Source organism: Neofelis nebulosa, chromosome 11, assembly GCF_028018385.1.
Source record: "Neofelis nebulosa isolate mNeoNeb1 chromosome 11, mNeoNeb1.pri, whole genome shotgun sequence".
In the NCBI taxonomy this organism is placed as follows: domain Eukaryota; kingdom Metazoa; phylum Chordata; class Mammalia; order Carnivora; family Felidae; genus Neofelis; species Neofelis nebulosa.
This window is the reverse complement of record NC_080792.1, coordinates 62,370,149-62,389,424: the sequence shown is the minus strand read 5'-3', so window position 1 is coordinate 62,389,424 and position 19,276 is coordinate 62,370,149. Positions and strand designations below refer to the sequence as shown.

The window sequence follows — 19,276 nt, the reverse complement described above, 5'->3', positions numbered from 1 at the left end:
CCTTCAACTTTGAAAACAGGGAGTAGAGTTCCAAGTCACACGATACAAATGGATGAAAATATTCTGTATTTTCAGTGGGAAATAGTAAAAAGAAAAAAAAAAGTATTGGTTCAAAATTAGAAGTTGAGAAATTAAGCCTTATATACATTTTGAAACTTGTGTTGAGAAAATATTATTTCAGTTGATAAGGTAGATTTCAAATTTCGTAGAGATTTTTTTGAGTGAATGCCTCAATGCTTTTAAGGGCTGGAGAGTATATGATGACGATGACTCTGTTGTGCTTAACTTATCTTTAAAACTTCTGACTTTTCCTTTTCTTTGATACCACATAAATAAATTAAAAAAAAAAAAAAAACAGCATTGTGGTGCGCCTGGGTGGCTCAGTCAGTTGGGCGACTGACTTCAGCTCAGGTCATGATCTCACGGTTTGTGAGTTCGAGCCCCGTGTTGGGCTCTGTGCTGACGGCTCAGAGCCTGGGGCCTGCTTCAGATTCTGTGTCTCCCTCACTCTCTGCCCCTCCCCCACTCATGCTCTGTCTCTCTCTGTCTCAGAAATAAGCATTTAAAAAAATATATTTAAAAAAAACGGCATTGTATAGATTTTTCACCTCTTTGGCTAGATTTATCCCTAGGTATTTTATGGTTTTTTGGTGCAATTGTAATTGGGATCGATTCCTTGATTTCTCTGTCTGTTGCTTCATTATTGGTGTATATGAGTGCAACCGATTTCTGTGCATTGATTTTATATCCTGCAACTTTGTTGAACTCATGGATCAGTTCTAGCTGTTTTTTGGTGGAATCTTTTGGATTTTCCATATAGAGTATCGTGTCATCTGCGAAGAGTGAAAGTTTGACCTCCTCCTTGCTGATTTGGATGCCTTTTATTTCTTTGTGTTGTCTGATTGCTGAGGCTAAGACTTCCAATGCTATGTTGAATAACAGTGGTGAGAGTGGACACCCCTGTCTTGTTCCTAACCTTAGGGGGAAAGCTCTCAGTTTTTCCCCATTGAGGATATCAGGGGTAGGTCTTTCATATAGGGCTTTTATGATCTTGAGGTATGATCTTTCCATCCCCTACTTTCTTGAGGGTTTTTATCAAGAAAGGATGCTATGTTTTGTCAAATGCTGTCTCTGCATCTATGGAGAGGGTCATGTAGTCTTGTCCTTTGTTTTATTGATGTGATATGTCACATTTATTGTTTTGCAGTTATTGAACCAGCCCTGCATCCCAGGTATAAATCCCACTTGCTTGTGGTGAATAAGTTTTTAATGTATTGTTGGATCCAGTTGGCTAGTATCTTGTTGTTTTGCATCCATGTTCATCAGGGAAATTGGTCTGTAGTTCTCCTTTTTAGTGGAGTCTCTGCCTGGTTTTGGAATCTAGGTAATGCTGGCTTCATGGAAACAGTTTGGAGGTTTTCCTTCCATTTCTATTTTTTGGAAGAGCTTCAAGAGAATAGGTGTTAACTCTTCTTTAAATGTTTGGTAGAATTCCCCTGGGAAGCCATCTGGCCCTGGACTCTTGTTTTTTGGGAGATTTTTGATTACTAATTTGATTTCTTTACTGGTTATGGGTCTGTTCAAATTTCCTATTTCTTCCTGTTTCAGTTTTGGTAGTTTATATGTTTTTAGGAATTTGTCCATTTCTTCCAGATTGCCCATTTTATTGGCATATAATTGCTCATAATATTCTCTTATTATTGTTTGTATTTCTGCTGTGTTGGTTGTGGTCTCTCCTCTTTCATTCTTGATGTTATTTGGGTTCTTTCCTTTTTCTTTTTAATCAAACTGGCCTAGGGGTTTATCAATTTTGTTAATTCTTTCAGAAAACCAGCTCCTGGTTCCATTGGTCTGTTCTGTTTGTTTGGTTTCAATAGCATTGATTTCTGCTCTAATCTTTATTATTTCCTGTCTTCTGCTGGCTTTGGGTTTTACTTACTGTTCTTTTTCCAGCTCTTTAAAGTGTAAGGTTGGGTTGTGTATCTGTGACCTTTCTTCCTTCTTTAGGAAGGCCTGGATTGCTATATTACTTCCCTCTTATGACTGCCTTTGCTGGGTGCCAAAGGTTTTGGATAGAGAAGAATTGTTTATATGTGATCTTTCTAAGCAGAAAAGAAAGGCTCTATTGAGGAATAACATAGAATTCCCTATATTAACACAAGTCTGGAGCATTTATCAGGGTTATATTAGGCAGTGATACATACCCAGTGTTCCTAAATTCGTATTTATATTTTCAGAGGTAATATTGGTGGAGGTGACAGGATAGGGAGGATTATCTATGCATTACACTGAAATCAGAGTTTGAAAAAGTCTCTCACTTATTTGTATCATATGAGAGATGTGTGTTTTCAATAATTAAATGTAACTCACTGGGCAGTGTTTATATGGTTATGAGTCGATTTGTTTGTTTAAACTTAAGTTAGCTGCTACTAATAATTGAGTTTGCAGTCTCTCACATTCCTGGGGTGTCTGTGAAATAGACATTGATAAACACCAGTGTAAAAGTTCTGAAAGAATATGTGCTTTGATAGCTCTGTCTGTTCTCAGAAATACCTTTTGGAAATGTGGATAATCCACCTGGTTAGTATTTTATATGAATGGATAATACAGATTTTAGTTTATAGTATAAATCTAAGAAAACAAAAAGAGTTCATGTATTGTATATACTGGATTGAAGAAGTCACACAAAAATTTCCATCTGGGATTTTTTTTTTTTAATGCGTAGGTGAGGCTTACCTGTCTCCTCAAATCTAATTTATTACCTGTTTCTGCAATGGAATAGATTATACTTAGCTTAAGTGCCATACTAAATATTTTATGCCTTACAGTTAGTTCTATAAAGCTATTTAGTCCATCTTCATTAATCACCTTTCTTTAATGTCCCTAGGTTATTGAATCTTTGGGAATTGTTATTTATAAAGCACTGGACTATGGTTTGAAGGAGAATGAAGAAAGGGAGTTAAGCCCACCCCTAGAGCAGCTCATTGATCACATGGCCAACACGGTCGAAGCTGATGGCAGCAATGATGAGGGCTATGAGGCTGCGGATGAAGGCCTGGAAGATGAAGAAGATGAAAAGAGAAAAGTCTCAGCCATCCGGTCATATAGAGATGTCATGAAGGTAAAGAGGCAGTTTACATAGTACTTGTTTTTAAGAGTTATTTCATTTTAGATTCTTAACTGTAGAGCACAAATTGATGGTTTACCAGAGGGGAGGTGGACAGGGGGATGGGTGAAACAGGTGATGGAGATTAAGGAGTGCACGTGTTGTGATGACAACAGGTGTATAAGTGTTGGATCACTGTATTATACACCTGAAACTAACATTAACAACGTGTATTAACTAACTGGAATTTAAATGAAAACTTTGTTTAAAAAAGCATTTGGGGAAAAAATAAGTTATAAACTATAAAAATTAAATGGGAATTCAGCATTTGATCATAGTTTGTAGATCTTTAGCTATAAGTGAAATGAATAAGGAACTAAAATACTCCTGGTTTTGTGATTTGTTCATAGCTTCAACATGGCCTTTTGTGATTAAATGATAACTCTCAAAAAACCACTTTTAGATATTATATGCTCCTAATATTACATATTATACACCAGCTTAACTGCACATTATGTCTTTTTTTTTCCCAATATATGAAATTTATTGTCAAATTGGTTTCCATACAACACCCAGTGCTCATCCCAAAAGGTGCCCTCCTCAATACCCATCCCCCACCCTCCCCTCCCTCCCACCCCCCATCAACCCTCGGTTTGTTCTCAGTTTTTAAGAGTCTCTTATGCTTTGGCTCTTTCCCACTCTAACCTCTCTTTTTTTTTTTCTTCCCCTCCCCCATGGGTTCCTGTTAAGTTTCTCAGGATCCACATAGGAGTGAACACATATGGTATCTGTCTTTCTCTGTATGGCTTATTTCACTTAGCATCACACTCTCCAGTTCCATCCACGTTGCTACAAAAGGCCAGATTTCATTCTTTCTCATTGCCATGTAGTACTCCATTGTGTACAGAAACCACAATTTCTTTATCGATTCATCAGTTGATGGATGTTTAGGCTCTTTCCATAATTTGGCTATTGTTGAGAGTGCTGCTATAAACATTGGGGTACAAGTGCCCCTATGCATCAGTACTCCTGTATCCCTTGGGTAAATTCCTAGCAGTGCTATTGCTGGGTCATAGGGTAGGTCTATTTTTAATTTTCTGAGGAACCTCCACACTGCTTTCCAGAGCGGCTGCACCAATTTGCATTCCCACCAGCAGAACTGCACATTATGTCTTGAGTTGACTTCTGCATTTTCTTTTATGGACTAAATAACAACTGTGATCTAATTTATATGAAGATTCTGAATCTGAAGTATCACAGCTGATTGTGTAACTTTGTTTTCTTGACCTACTCAGTGCTATGTATATGTAATGAAACAAGTTCTGTAGCTTGAATTGAAAATTTCTTCTTAGTTAAATTTTTGTGTGTACTTGAAGAACATAATTTCTATAATGCTAAATGTACAGAGATTAAAATTAAGATTTGTCAGTGTAGTCTTAAAAGAGAATTCTGTTTAGAGCTATTTGTATATGGTGTTTACTAGATTTTGTAAGCAATACTGGTTATATATCACTTATTTTACAACTTTTTAAAAAACATCCCAGAGAAAAGAATAGAGAGAAACTGTGAAGATAGTAGTTTCCAGGTGTACTGAAGCATACCCTGCTTCTTGTTCCTTCTTAGATGATAAATCTCCCAGAAACTCTGGAATAGGGCTCTACATTTATGATACTTATGAAATTCAGATATTCTTTAGCTCTTTTATTTTGTTTCTTTTTTTTAAGTTTATTTATTTTTTTAGAGATAGACATGAGCAGGGAACGGGGTGGGCGGGGGGGGGGGAGAGAACGAGAGAGAGAGAGAGAGAGAGAGAGAGAGAGAGATATCATCCCAAGCAGGCTCCATGCTGTCAGTATAGAGCCAGACATGGTGCTCAAATTTACAAACTGAGATCATGATCTGAGCCAAAATCCACAGTTAGATGCATTACCAACCGAGCCACCCCTGTGCCTCTAGCTCTTTTAATACTTGCAATACTTCTCCTTTTAAATCAACAGTGTCTGTAGGTGAAATCCTCATAATGTGTAGAAATTAAAATTTCACACAGTTTATTCATTTTGTATTTTCTAGGGGTCAAGGTATATTTTATTTTTTTAAGTTTTATTTATTTATATCTGAGCCCATATCAAGAGTTGGATGCTCAACCAACTGAGCCACCCAGGCACCCCTTCAAGTATATTTTAAAATATATATACACTTAAAGGCCAGATAAAACTTTCTGCAGCCCACAGATGACCTGCTTGTTCCATTGCAGACCAGTGATAATGATTAAAAATGAAGAGTAAAAGGTTTTCCATTAAGACATAAACCTATTTATGCCTCTGAAATTGAGTCTGCAGTTTTTTGGTGGGGGCTATGTAGGGGGCAGTGAACAGGGAATGGTGAATGAGGAAGAGAACACTCACTTAACCAGCTACAGCAATTAAGTTAACCCTGGCACCAGTAGAATGATAGATGTCATAGCCAGATTGCTCTCATACTGCAGATTTGGAAGATGAGGGCTAGGGATTTATTGGATTGTTATAATTATTATTCAAGACATTGAATATTTTAACTTATACAATAAAAATTCTCAGACATTCAGCAATTTGAACTGAACTTGTTTTATTTTTTTAATTTGGGCTATTGCATCTGGATTCCTGCCTATCTTACTGCTACCTTAATATGAAAAATAAATAGTTAAAAGGGTGCTTATGTATCACAAAAATCCATTATTCATGGCCACATAGTGATACATAGAGTTTGTAGTTTAATTAATGAGTTGAAATCTTCGGTTAGTAAACTAACTTCTTGTTTATTTTGTTGGAAGAGAAGATGTAACTGAAGGAATATAACTACTTTCTCCTTATTGGAAGTGGAAATATGAAACTAAGTTTGAATAATATAAATAATAGAATATTTAGGAACTTGGAGACAGCTTTTTTTTAATTCTTAGTGAGCAAGACCTCTTTAATGTGTAATGTTTCCCCTGAATAGGTATTTGTTCTTATTCTACTAATATTTTGTTATATTTTCATATATTTGTTGTTCTCTGAGCCTTATGATAACACTGTGAGGTAGATTGAGAAGACATTTTTATACCCATTTTACACATGGAAGAACTAAGGCTCAGAGAGGTATATGACTTCTCCAGCTTCATAGAACTGAGTAAGTAAGAAGGGTACATGGTGATTATATTCAGAGCTTATACTCTGGTAGGCCTCGTTTTACCATTTTCATACCAACTGTTGTTGCCCTGGATTATTGAATCCTATGATCCTTATTTTTTTTTTTTAATTTTTAAATATTTATTTATTTATTTATTTATTTATTTATTTATTTATTTATTTTTGAGAGAGACAGAGAGAGTGAGCAGGGGAGGGGCAGAGAGAGAGCGAGAGGGAATCCCAAGCAGGCTCTGCACTGTCAGCACGGAGCTGATGCTGGGCTGAACCCACAAACCATGAGATCATGACCTGATCCAAAACCAAGAGCTTAATTTAACTGACTGAGCCACCCAGGTGTCCTGTATTCTTTTTTTTTTTTTTAATATTTATTTATTTTGAAAGAGAGAATGTGAGTGGGAGGAGGGGCAGAGAGAGGAGAGAGAGAACATAATTAATATAAAGTATCTAGTATAGTTCTTGTCATGAATAACAATTTAATAGCATTTACTATATGCCAGGCATTTTCCTAGGTGCTAGGCACATAGCAATACGCAACATACAAATGGTCCCTACCTTTATGGCTCTTAATTTTAATGTAGAAAAATAGAATATAAACAAGTAAAGCATAAACACACACATGTAATTTTTTCTGACTCATTGCAGTCACAGATTTATGTCAGAGATAGAACATGTTCTTCCCTTAAATTAAGAATATAACACCTAAAGCATTTTCCTTTCAGTTGAAGTATTTCTTGAGAAATATATGAATATATATATGTGTTTATATATATATATGTTTATATATATATGTATATATATATATATATATATATATATATATATATATATGTATAACCTGTAACCAAGTACTTAACACCTTCAAAAAGCATTAACAAAAGATCATTCTAAAAAATTGTTTTCTTATCTGTAAGGGGCATCTGGGTGGCTCAGTCAGTTAAGTGTCTAACTTTTGATCTCAGCTCAGGTCTTGATCTTAGCATTGTGGGTTCAAGCCCTGCATTGGGGTCCACACTGGGTGTGAAGCATACTTTAAAAAAAATTATTTTTGTATCTGTAAATACATTCTGAAAAATATTCACCCAATTAACATTAATCAAAAAGAAGAGATTGTAGACATGAAGAAAAATTGGAGATTGATGGAGCACAAAGTGTGCAGGAAAGGAGATTGAAGAGTCAGGGTTAGAGATGATGGAAGAGTAAGACTTAAGACAGTGGATAGAAAGAATGAGTAAAAAAAAAGTGGTGTGGAATCTAGGAAAAGTGTCTGAGAAATGACTGAAATTAATAGAATAGTACATGAACAAAGTTCTTCATTTGAAATGAATGTAAAATTCTCAGTTTATTCATATATTCATTTACCTTTTGAAGTGTAAAGTAAGCGTTTAGTGTGCCTTCTTTGTGATGAGTGCTCTATCAGCACTTAGGTTGCTGAGATTAAATAGGGTTAAGTGAACCCCTGTGAAATAAGTATTATAGACCAGGTGCGTAGGACCATACTAGCTCATACACTACCTTTGGGCAAATTAGCAATAGGCGTTCCTTCTTCAAGATACTTGGCTTCCATCTGTAAGAAAATTGTCATAATAAATAGGAATTTGCAATGTCTGTGATGTGGAGGATGTCCTTCTAGATATAGTACCCTCGTGAACAGTCTGAACATACAGAAGTGGTGGTTCAACACGTGTACCTGAAATGCTCAGGGAGCACAGAAAGAGGCACTGAACTCAGCCTGGGGGATTCTGATTCTCTTATACAATCCAGTCTCCCTAATAATCAGGGAATGCATATAAAGCCATGCCATTTGTAACTCTTTTGCAAGCAAGAAGTTACTTTTGTTGATATTTGAAATTATGGTAAATTATTTCATGTAGTAATTGATAGCTACAGTGTAAATTTTCATAGCCCTTATATAAAATAACTTGACAGTATATTTAAAAGTCTTCACTGTGTATGATAGCAAAAGGCTAGGAACATCCCAGATGTTCATTAATAGGGGAATGGTTGAATTAACTATGGGTATAGCTAGTTAGTGAAGTATTATATAACTATCTGAAAGGATTGAGGAAATCTCTCTCCAGGGTATATTGTTTAGGTGAAAAAACAAGGTGGGGCACCTGGGTGGTTCAGTTGGTTAAGTGTCTGACTTTGGCTGAGGTTATGATCTCACAGCCTCATGGGTTCGAGCCCTGCATCCAGCTCTGTGCTGACAGCTCAGAGCCTGGAGCCTGCTTCGGATCCTGTTTCTCCCTCTCTCTCTGCCCCTCCCCATCTCACGCTCTGTGTCTCTCCTTCAAAAATAAACAAACATTAAAAAAAAAATTTAAGAATATGTATAAAGGTATTTGTTTATATTGTTTTAAAAAAGAGGAAAGATAAATCAAACCTAAAGAAATTAGCTATAGATAAAGGAACAGAGCAGAAACAAGGACAGGCATTAAAGCGAAGCATCTCTGAGTATACTTAATTCTGTAGATTTGATTTAGAAATCATATAAATGTTTTACTAAATTATAAAACAAAGTTAAATATGGAAATATAATTCCCCCTGCATTCAAGGCAAATTGAACATAACTGTTCTCACACTGGAGACATAACTACATAGGAAGACCTACAAAGCTATAACCACATAGTAGCAGTGAGCACAGCTACCACCAGGTTGTGGTCTCTAAATATCACTCCCCATTAAAAGAATTCCAGGATTCCTTAGAGAAATGGCTAATTCGAGATCTGGGAAGGAAACGTATAAAATAGCCTGGAGCATCTTGTTATACCAGAACGCAAACAGACTATCCAAGATTACTGAATTATATAAAAAGGACTCGAAAGCCAACTCAAAGAAGTTCTGATTGGTCAAAGATGGAAAAATTTGATCATCGATAAGAACAATAGCTGTGATGAATTAAAAATCACATCAAATATTCTGAATTCCATGAACACATAAGTGAAAATAAAACCCTCATCGGTCACCTTTAGAGGCTGTTAGGGAATCAACTTATTTCAAAAATTGGCAAATAAGCAAATTCATCCTGCCTTTTCCCCATGAAGAGGTTACCTTAGGTAACCAATTAGTTCTGTATAAGTTTCTTTTTATAAAAGTCCCAGCTAATATGTGAAAACAGAATAATAGGGATTGCAAAATGGTAATAATCTAATAAAGAAGAATAATGATAATAGCAATAATCATTGTGGCATCACAAGAGACCAGTAGACTTAGTTCACAGCACCACTTGGGAGGTACTCTTGCCAAGCAAGCAAACAAAAAACCCATCGATCTTCAATCTGATCAAGCCTCTAGATCTAACTACCAATTTGTAGGAAATCCAGGGGATATAGAAACATTTTAAAACCACCATAAAGATACAATCATCAAAATCCAGATTATGGGAAACTCTATAGGGCAAATCATGTAATTTCTTTGATAAATACATAGAAGATAAATGGAGAGGGAGAGAGGAAAAACTTACATTAAATCAAACTTGATACATAGCACCCAGTTGCAATATATGGACCTTATATGGGTTCTAATGAAAATGAATAAATTGTAAAAATGTGTGTGACTATTTGAGATAATCAAGAAAATTTTACCTTATGCTATATTTGATTTTAGAAATTACTCATATTTTAAATATGATAATAGTATTGTGTTTATTTTTTTAAAGAACTCTTATCTTTAGAGATATATGCTGAAATATTTATGTATGAAACTCAGATATATGGGATTTGCTATAAAATAATTCTAGAGGGTGGAGCTGAGCAGGTAAGGAAGTAGATAAAATAGGATTGACCATGAATTGATCATTGTTAACGTTGGATGATGTGTACATGCTGATTCATATACTATTCACCTAGTTTTGTTTTGACATTTTTTCTTATAAAAAATTAAAATACGTAAAAATATCCAGAATAATCCTTTGTGATAGCAATACTACTGTTAGAAATTTTTCAAAGAGGTAAGTTTTTTTCAATTAGATATGATTGACATATAACGTTAGTTTTAGATGTACAACTTAATGATTTGATATATGCATATATTGTGAAGTGATTATAATAAGCCTAGTTAACATCCATCACCACACATAGTTACACATTTTTTCCCCCTATGATGAGAACTTTTAAAATGTACTCTCTCAGCAACTTGCAAATATACAATGCAGTATTATTAACTGTGGTCACCATGCTGTACATTACATCCTCAGGACTTATTTTATAACTGTAAGTTTGTGCCTTTTGACTTCCTTCACCCATTTTGCCCACCCCTCTCCCTCTACCTTTGCCAACTACCCATCTCTTCTCTGTACAAAGAGGTTATTCTTTTTAAGTTTTTATTTAAATTCTATTTAGTTATATAGTGTAATATTAGTTTCAAGTGTACAATATAGTGAATGATTCAACACTTCCATACATCACCTGGTACTCATTACAACAGGTGCACTCCTTAATCCCCATCACCTATTTTCCATCCCCCACCCACCTCCCCTCTGGTAACCATGTTTGTTCTCTATAGTTAAGAGTCTGTTCAAAGAGATAATTTTTAAAAGGTGAAAATGTTACATGGATACATTGAAGATATGTTTTTGTTTTTGTTTTGAGAAAGAGAGAACGAGCAAGGGAGGGAGCAGAGGGAGAAAGAATTTTTTTAATGCATTTTTTTCAGTTTTTATTTATTTATTTTTTGAGAGAGAGAGGAAAAGCAGGGGTGGGCAGAGAGAGAGAGAGAGAGAGAGAGAGAGAGAGAGAGAGAGAATCTCAAGCAGGCTCCACACCGTCAACACAGAGTCTGACGTGCGGCTCAAACTCACGAACTGTGAAATCATGACCGGAACTGAAATCAAGAGTTGGATGCTTAACTAACTGAAACAGCTAGGCACCCTGAGAGAGACAGAGACAGAGACAGAGACAGAGAGACAGAGAGAGAACATTTTAAGCAAGCTCCATGCTCAGTGTGGAGCCTGACGTGGGGCTCAATCCCTGATCCTGGAATCATGACCTGAGCTGAAATCAAGAGTCAGACTCCCACTAACTGAACTATCCTGACACCCCTTGAAGATGTGTTTTGTAGCATTATTTATTTATACTATTCTATAATGAAATAAAGGGCTCATAAAGAAATGATGTATCAACTACATGGAATATTAGATAATCTCTAAAATTATAATTCTGTGAGTTGTTTAGCAATATGGAAAATTTCTGTATTAATAAATGGAAAAGAGACCACAAAGTTCTGCATATACTGGTATATGGGTAAAGAATAAAGGAAAATTTGGTAATTTGAAATAGTGTATTAGTGGTGGTGTGATTCAGAGTGCACCATTTAGCATCAGAAATTCTGTTCCTCTTATTTTTTACCATTTATATAATAAAAAATTGTAAAATTCTAGTATATTAAGTATATTATTGGCCTTGAATAGTCTTACAGGTTATGCTTTCAGTGTTAATTTATAATTTAAAACAAAATGCAGCATGTTTCTGCAAATAAAAAGTTTATACATAATAACCCCTGCTTATAAAAAGTTAGCAGGTTTTTGGTTTGCCATGTAATGTCAGATTTTGCAAACTGTTTTGAAAACTCCTCAGGGGAGAAAAGAATGGTACTGTAGAATGTGATTTAAAATAGAAACAAGCTTTATGTATTTAATTTTATTATGCCAGACTAGATTAACCTGGTGCAGAATTTGTCTTCATTTTCAAAATGCACATGTATTATAAATAGCCTATACAGGATAAATGTATTATTTTCATCTATGTATGAATGTGGCCTTGATTTAATGGAACATATGCAAGGGAGGGCAAGATGTTTGTTTGAGCTTGTCATTACTGAATTAGGATTTCTGTGAATATAGGTTAGTTGAGTGAATAAGATTCATAAGTCAAACTAGAGAGACTCCAAAGAAATTGCAGTTCTCTGTATTTCAGAATGTTGTGTTCTCTAAGTTTTGAAATTTGCTGGGAACATACTAATTTGTTGTTACTGATTTAGGCAAAAATTTAGTAATTTATACTAACTATATGATTCTAAATTTAAAGAAGATAGTCTTTGTACTTTTTGTTTTGTTATTAATTTCTTATAAATACGTGATTATACTCACTAGGCAAAACATTTTAGTTATATTAAGATAATATTCTACTTAGGTTTTGCAAATAAAATTCTGAACTTTGTGAACTGAACATTTTTAAAAACATTTGAATTTCGGGGCGCTTGGGTGGCGCAGTCGGTTAAGCGTCCGACTTCAGCCAGGTCACGATCTCGCGGTCCGTGAGTTCGAGCCCCGCGTCGGGCTCTGGGCTGATGGCTCGGAGCCTGGAGCCTGTTTCCGATTCTGTGTCTCCCTCTCTCTCTGCCCCTCCCCCGTTCATGCTGTCTCTCTCTGTCCCAAAAATAAAGAGTCAAACTTTATTAAAAAAAAAAAAAAAAAAAAAAAAAACACTTGAATTTCAATAATCAAGAATAAATTGTGAGAAAATATTGGAGTTCGATGTTATCAACAGAGGACTATTATATGATAAATTCTAAAGATCTCAGAAGATACCATTTTGGTTATGCCATTTTCTTTTCTGGGATAATAGAATTTACACACATCGCAATTATGTGTTTCTAAACAAAGGGTGACTTGGATTGCTAAATGCTTTGGAATTTGGAGTTTAAGCAAAAACTATTCTCAATTGTGCCAAGGTTTTAAGAAAAACTTGATGGTATGTATAGTATTTTGACACCAATTAGGGTAAGAAACATCAGTAGATAATATATAAAATTTTTGAGTTACTGGCATACATCTTTGATGTGATACCAAATAAATTTTTTTCTTGTAGTTGGTGCATTGCTTCAAAAATACAGATATTAACTTATTTGACAAAAAAATGAAAATGTTTCAAAATGTTAGACAGTATTTATAAGGGGGCACCTGGGTGGCTCAGTAGGTTAACCGTCTGACTTTGGCTCAGGTCATGATATTACGGTTCGTGGGTTTGAGCCCTGCCTCAGGCTCTGTGCTGACAGCTCAGAGCCTGGAGCCTGCTTCAGATTCTGTGTCTCGCTCTGCCTCTCCCCTGCTCACACGCTGTCTGTCTCTCTCTCAAAAATAAATAAACATTAAAAAATTTTTTTTAAAAAGAAAGTATTTGTAGGTTGTCTTTTTTTTTTTTTTTTTTTTTAAATCACATCTACCTAGTCAAGGTTTTCAGGTATTTTCAAGTTTTGTTGAAAACATGTAACAGGGTCCTATATGTTTAATGAAAACTTCAGAAAATTTATTTGGAGTCTAGCAATAGTATTAATGATTCTATATAGGGAATCCAGATAATGGAGTTCTCAGATTGACTTTGAATTTTAATTTTATTTTAAATCACATATTTTAAATCATTCTTGAAACTCAGGGTTCCAAGAGTCAGGATTGAAACCTTGACTAGAAAACTAGAAAAGAGCCAGCTAGAAATTTTGAACCAAAAAATAAAATAACTGAAATAAAACTTGAGTGAATGGGTTTAATAGACTAGACAGTGCTGAAGAGAGAAAGAATGAAATGAAATATTGTCGGTAGAAAATACTCAGAATGAAGCACAAAGACACAAAAAGAATAAAGAATATAGAATAGAGGGTCAGTTACAAAGGCAGTACATCTAATTAAAGTTCTAAAAGGAGAGCAAGTAAAAGGGAGGATGGAAGAAATATTTGAATACTAAAAATTAATACATACTAAGGTAACAACATAATTAATAATTATTAATTAATTAATTAATAATTAATACAAATTAGGAATTTTCCAAAACCATGGAAAACACTATGCCACAGATTCAAGAAACTCCACAAATCAAGAGAAAAAAAAATGAAAATAACATTGTTTCCTTATAGTTAAACTGCTAAAACTTACAAACAAAATCTTAGAGGGAAAATGAGACTGCACCTTTACTTACTTCTCAATAAAAAAAGTGGAAACCAGAAGACGATTTGAATGATTCTTTAAAGCTCTAGAATAGAACCTAAATACCTTTCAAGAATAAAGGTAAAATAGATCTCTTTCTGACAAACACACACCAGGAGTGGCCTAGAGTAGGAGTTGGGGAGTCATCAGCCTTTAGGTGGCATTTAAAGCTGATCTTAAAAATTTGTTCATAGAACAAAGGCAGGTAGGTTAAGTAAGACATAACATAGTCCAGTCCTCTCCATTTAGAAATAAACTGAAACCCAGCAATGTCAAATAAACTGTCCAAGGTCATATAATATCATGTTGATAGAACCTACTCTTTTTCTCATTATGTTCCTCTATCCCCATATTGTCTCTTTTTTTGTAACTGTAAAAGATGGTTTTGTTGCATGCCTGCTGTGTACCATGTTGTATGCTAAAACACTTTAAAAACATGATTTTCTTGGGGCGCCTGGGTGGCTCAGTTGGTTAAGCGGCCGACTTCAGCTCAGGTCATGATCTCGCGGTCCATGAGGGCTGTGAGTTCGAGCCCCGCGTCGGGCTCTGTGCTGACAGCTCAGAGCCTGGAGCCTGTTTCAGATTCTGTGTCTCCATCTCTCTGACCCTCCCCTGTTCATGCTCTGTCTCTCTGTGTCTCAAAAATAAATAAATGTTAAAAAAAAAAAAAAAAGAGTCTGACTCTTGGTTTCTGCTCAGGTTGTGATCTCGCAGTTTTGCAAGTTCAAGCCCCGTGTCAGGCTCTGTGCCGACAGTGTGGAGCCTGCTTGGGATTCTCTCTCTCCTTCTCTCTCTCTCTCTCTTTCTCTCTCTCTCTGACCCTCCCCAACTCGCACTGTCTCTGTCAAAATAAATAAACTTTAAAAAATACGATTTTCTATAATACAAAAGTAATCTACATTCATTTAGAGTGCATAAGAACTTTTGGAGGTTGACTACATGGGTTCGATTCCACTTCTCTTGCCTACCTGTGTGATTTGAGTAAATTGCTTAGTTGTTCTAAATCTCAGTTTCCATATCCATAAATTGGCTTCTTGTGAGGATTAAATGAAATGCATTTAGGAACAAAGAACCAAATAAAAATCAAGCAGTTCATGGGCAGTGAAATAACCACTTGGATTATTTCTCCTCTGTGGGATTATTTCTCCTCTGTGTCAATGGTGACTTTGTGGAATTTTGTTGGTTTTTGTTAAGTTTTTAACACATATTTTTTAAAGTTTATTTGTTTTGAGAGAGAGGGAAAGCATGTGTGGGGGAAGGGCAGAGAGCAAGACAGAGAGAGAGAATCCCAAGCAGGCGTTGTGCTGTCAGTGTTGAGTTCTACACGGGGCTTGATCCCACAGACTGTGAGATCAAGACCTGAGTCGAAATTGAGCCCAGACACTTAACTGACTGAGCCACCTAGGTGGCCTTAATACATATTTTAAATTGTGGTAAAATACACATAACATACAATTTATCTTTTAAATTATTTTATTTTATTATAGGTTTTTAAAAATTTATTTATTTATTTTGAGAGAGAGGAGGGGAGGAGCAGAGAGAGAGAGAAAGAATCTCAAGCAGGCTCTGTGCTGTCAGCACAGAGCCTGACGTGGGGCTCAAACACAGAAACCATGAGATCATGACCTGAGCTGAAATTAAAGGTCGGATGCTTAACTGACTGAGCCACCCAGGCGCCCCTAAATTATTTTAAAGTGTACAGTTTAATGGCATTAAGTGTGTTCACAGTATTGTCCAACCATCACCATTATCTAGTTCTAGAGATTTTTTATCACCTCACATGGAAAACCCTACTCATCACTTCTTATCCCTCATCTTTCAGCCCCTGGCAACCACTAATCAGCTTTCTGACTTTGTGGATTTGTGTATGCTGGGAATTACATATAAATGGAATCATACAATATGTGACCTTTTGTTGTCTGGCTTCTTTCACTTAGCATAATGTTTTTAAGGTTCATCCATGTTGTAGTGTGTATCAGTACTTTATTCCTTTCTATGAATGAGTAAGATTCCACTATTTATACTACCTTTGTTTTTCCATGTATCAGTTCAGAACATTTGAATTTTTTCCACCTTTGGCTACTATGAAGAGTTGCTGGTATAAACATTGGTATACAAGTTTTCGTTTGAAAATTTGCTTTTTATTCTTTTTGATTTATAGTTGACTCTTGAACCAGTGCAGAGGTTAGAGACATCGACACCCTGCACAACTGAAAATTCACATATAATTTTTGATTCCCCAAAAATTTAACTAAGCAAACCAACTGTTGACCAGAAGCCTTATAGATAACATGAATAGTCAATTAACACATATTTTGTATGTTTTTTTTTGTTTTTTGTTTTTTAAATTTTTTTTTTAATGTTTATTTATTTTTGAGACAGAGACAGAGCATGAATGGGGGAGGGGCAGAGAGAGAGGGAGACACAGAATCGGAAGCAGGCTCCAGGCTCTGAGCCATCAGCCCAGAGCCTGACGCGGGGCTCGAACTCACGAACCGTGAGATCATGACCTGCCTGAGCTGAAGTCGGGCGCTCAACCGACTGAGCCACCCAGGCGCCCCAACACATATTTTGTATGTTAAATGTATTATATACTGTATTCTTACAATAAAGTAAGGTAGAGAATGTTATTAAGAAAATCATGAGAAATTACATTTTATACTAAATGTATTTATATTTTAAAAATCTTCATGTAAATGCACCTGAACAGTTCAAACCCATGTTGTTCAAGGTCAACTGTATACTGAGGGGTTGGATTGCTGATCACATGGTACCTTTTTGATGAACCACCAAACTGTTTTCCACTGTGGCTGTACCTTTTACATTTCTACCAGCAATACATAAAGGTTCCAATTTCATCACATTCTCATCAACAATTATTTTCCATTTTTGGTTTGTTTGCTTTTATAGCTATCCTACTGGGTCTGAGTGGTATCTCATTGTGGTTTTGATTTACATTTCCCTAATAACTAATGATGTTGAGCATCCTTTTCTGTGCTTTTTGGTCAGGTGTATATTTTCTTTGGAAAAATGTCTGTTCAAGTCAGTTTTTACATTGGGTTGTCTTTTTCATTGTGTTTAAGAGTTCTTTATATATTTTGCAGAGCAAATATGTGATTTGCAAATATTTTCTTCTGTGCTGTGGGTCTCTTGAAAGTGTTCTTTGATGTACAAAATCTTTTAACTTTGATAAAGTCTAATTTATCCATATTGTTGTTGCTTATGCCTTTGGTGTCATATCTAAAAAATCATTACCAAATCTATGAACGTGAAGGTTTATCCCTTCCTGTGTTGTCTTCTAAGAGTTTTATATTTTGGGGCTGCCTGGGTGGCTCAGTCAGTTAAGCATCTGACTTCAGCTCAGGTCGTGATCTCACAGTTCATGAGTTCGAGCCCTGCATTGGGCTCTGTGGTGACACCTCAGAGCCTGGAGCCTGCTTCAGATTCTGTGTCTCCCTCTCTCTCTGCCCCTCCCTAGCTTGCACTCTGTCTGTCTGTCTCTCTGTCTCTCTCAAAAATAAATAAACATTAAGAGTTTTACATTTATTTATTTTTGAGAGACAGAAAGAGATAGAGCACAAGTGGGGGAGGGGCAGAGAGAGAAGGAGACACAGAATCCTAAGCAGGCTCCAGGCTCTGAGCTGTCAGCACAGAGCTCGACATGGGGCTCAAACCCACAAACCACGAGATCGTGACCTGAGCCGAAGTCGGATGCTCAACCGACTGACCCACCCAGGCGCCCCAAAACATTAAGAGTTTTATATTTTGGGCTGTTAAATTTAAGTGTCTGATCCACTTTGAGTTAATTTTTATAAATGGTATAAGATAGGAGTACAACTTCATTTTTTTATTTTTTAATTTTTTTTGTTGTTTTGTTTTTGTGTTTTTGCATGTGACTATCCAGTTTTCTCAGCATCATTTGTTGAACAGACTGTTCTTTCCTAATTTAATGGTCTGGGCACTTTTGTCAAAAATTAATCAACCAAAGATATATGGGTTTATTTCTGGACTCTTAATTGTATTCCACTGATCTATAGGTCTTTCCCTATATACCACACTGATTTGATTACAGTAATTTTGTAGTTTTGAAATAAGAAGTATGAGCCTTTCAATTTTGTTGTTTTGAAGATTGTCTTTGCTATTTGGGGCCCCTTGCAATTCCATATGAATTTTAGGATCAGCTTTTCTGTTTCTTCAAAAAAAGCCATGAGGATTTAGTTAGGGATTGCATTCAGTCTCTAGATCACTTTGTGTAATTACTGCCATCTTAACAATATTGTCTTCAAACCCATGAAATGTAGGATGTCTTTCCATGTATTTGAGTCTTTCAGCAATATTTTTAGTTTTCAGTGTGTAAGTCTTGTACATCCTTAGTTAAATTTATTCCTTAGCATTTGTTAATACTTTTATAAATGGAATTGCTTTCTTAACTTCATTTTCTTTTTTTTAACATTTAGATGAGTACTTTGTCCATTTTTCTATTTTTAATATAATTTGTTGTCAGGTCAGGTAACATATGTTGTATACAGTGTGCTCTTGGTTTTGGGAGTAGATTCCTGTGATTATCGCTTACATACAACACCCAGTGCTCATCCCAAGTGCCCTCCTCAATGCCCATCACCCATTTTCCTCTCTCCCCCACATTCCCTCCCCCATCAACTCTCAACTACCCTATGACTCAGCAACAACACTACTAGGAATTTATCCAAAAGATACAGGAGTGCTGATTCATAGGGGCACTTGTACCCCAATGTTTATAACAGTGCTTTCAATAATAGCCAAATCATGGAAAGAGCCCAAATGTCCATCAATTGATAAATGGATAAAGAAGATGTGCTTTATATGTACAATGGAATACTGCTTAGCAATGAGAAAGAATGAAATCCTGCCATTTGCAACAATGTGGATGGAACTAGAGGGTATTATGCTAAGTGAAATAAGTCAGTCAGAGAAAGATATCATGTTTTCACCCATAGGTGGATCTTGAGAAACTTAACAGAACCATGGGAGAAGGGAAGTGGAAAAATAGTTTCAAACAGAGAGGGAGGGAAACCATTCATTTTTTGCTTGCTCATTGATATAGACATA

General features: G+C 35.7%; 1 protein-coding gene across 6 annotated transcripts in view; it reads left to right on the top strand.

Moving 5' to 3' along the window:
• The window catches only part of SPIRE1 (spire type actin nucleation factor 1), a 202,894-nt gene that overhangs the window by 82,751 nt on the left and 100,867 nt on the right, over nt 1-19,276 (top strand). For all 6 annotated transcript variants that reach the window (XM_058692765.1, XM_058692763.1, XM_058692762.1 and 3 more), the window contains exon 3: nt 2,888-3,121. In XM_058692765.1, the coding sequence (XP_058548748.1) occupies nt 2,888-3,121 (234 nt within the window). The remainder of the gene's footprint in view (nt 1-2,887; nt 3,122-19,276) is intronic.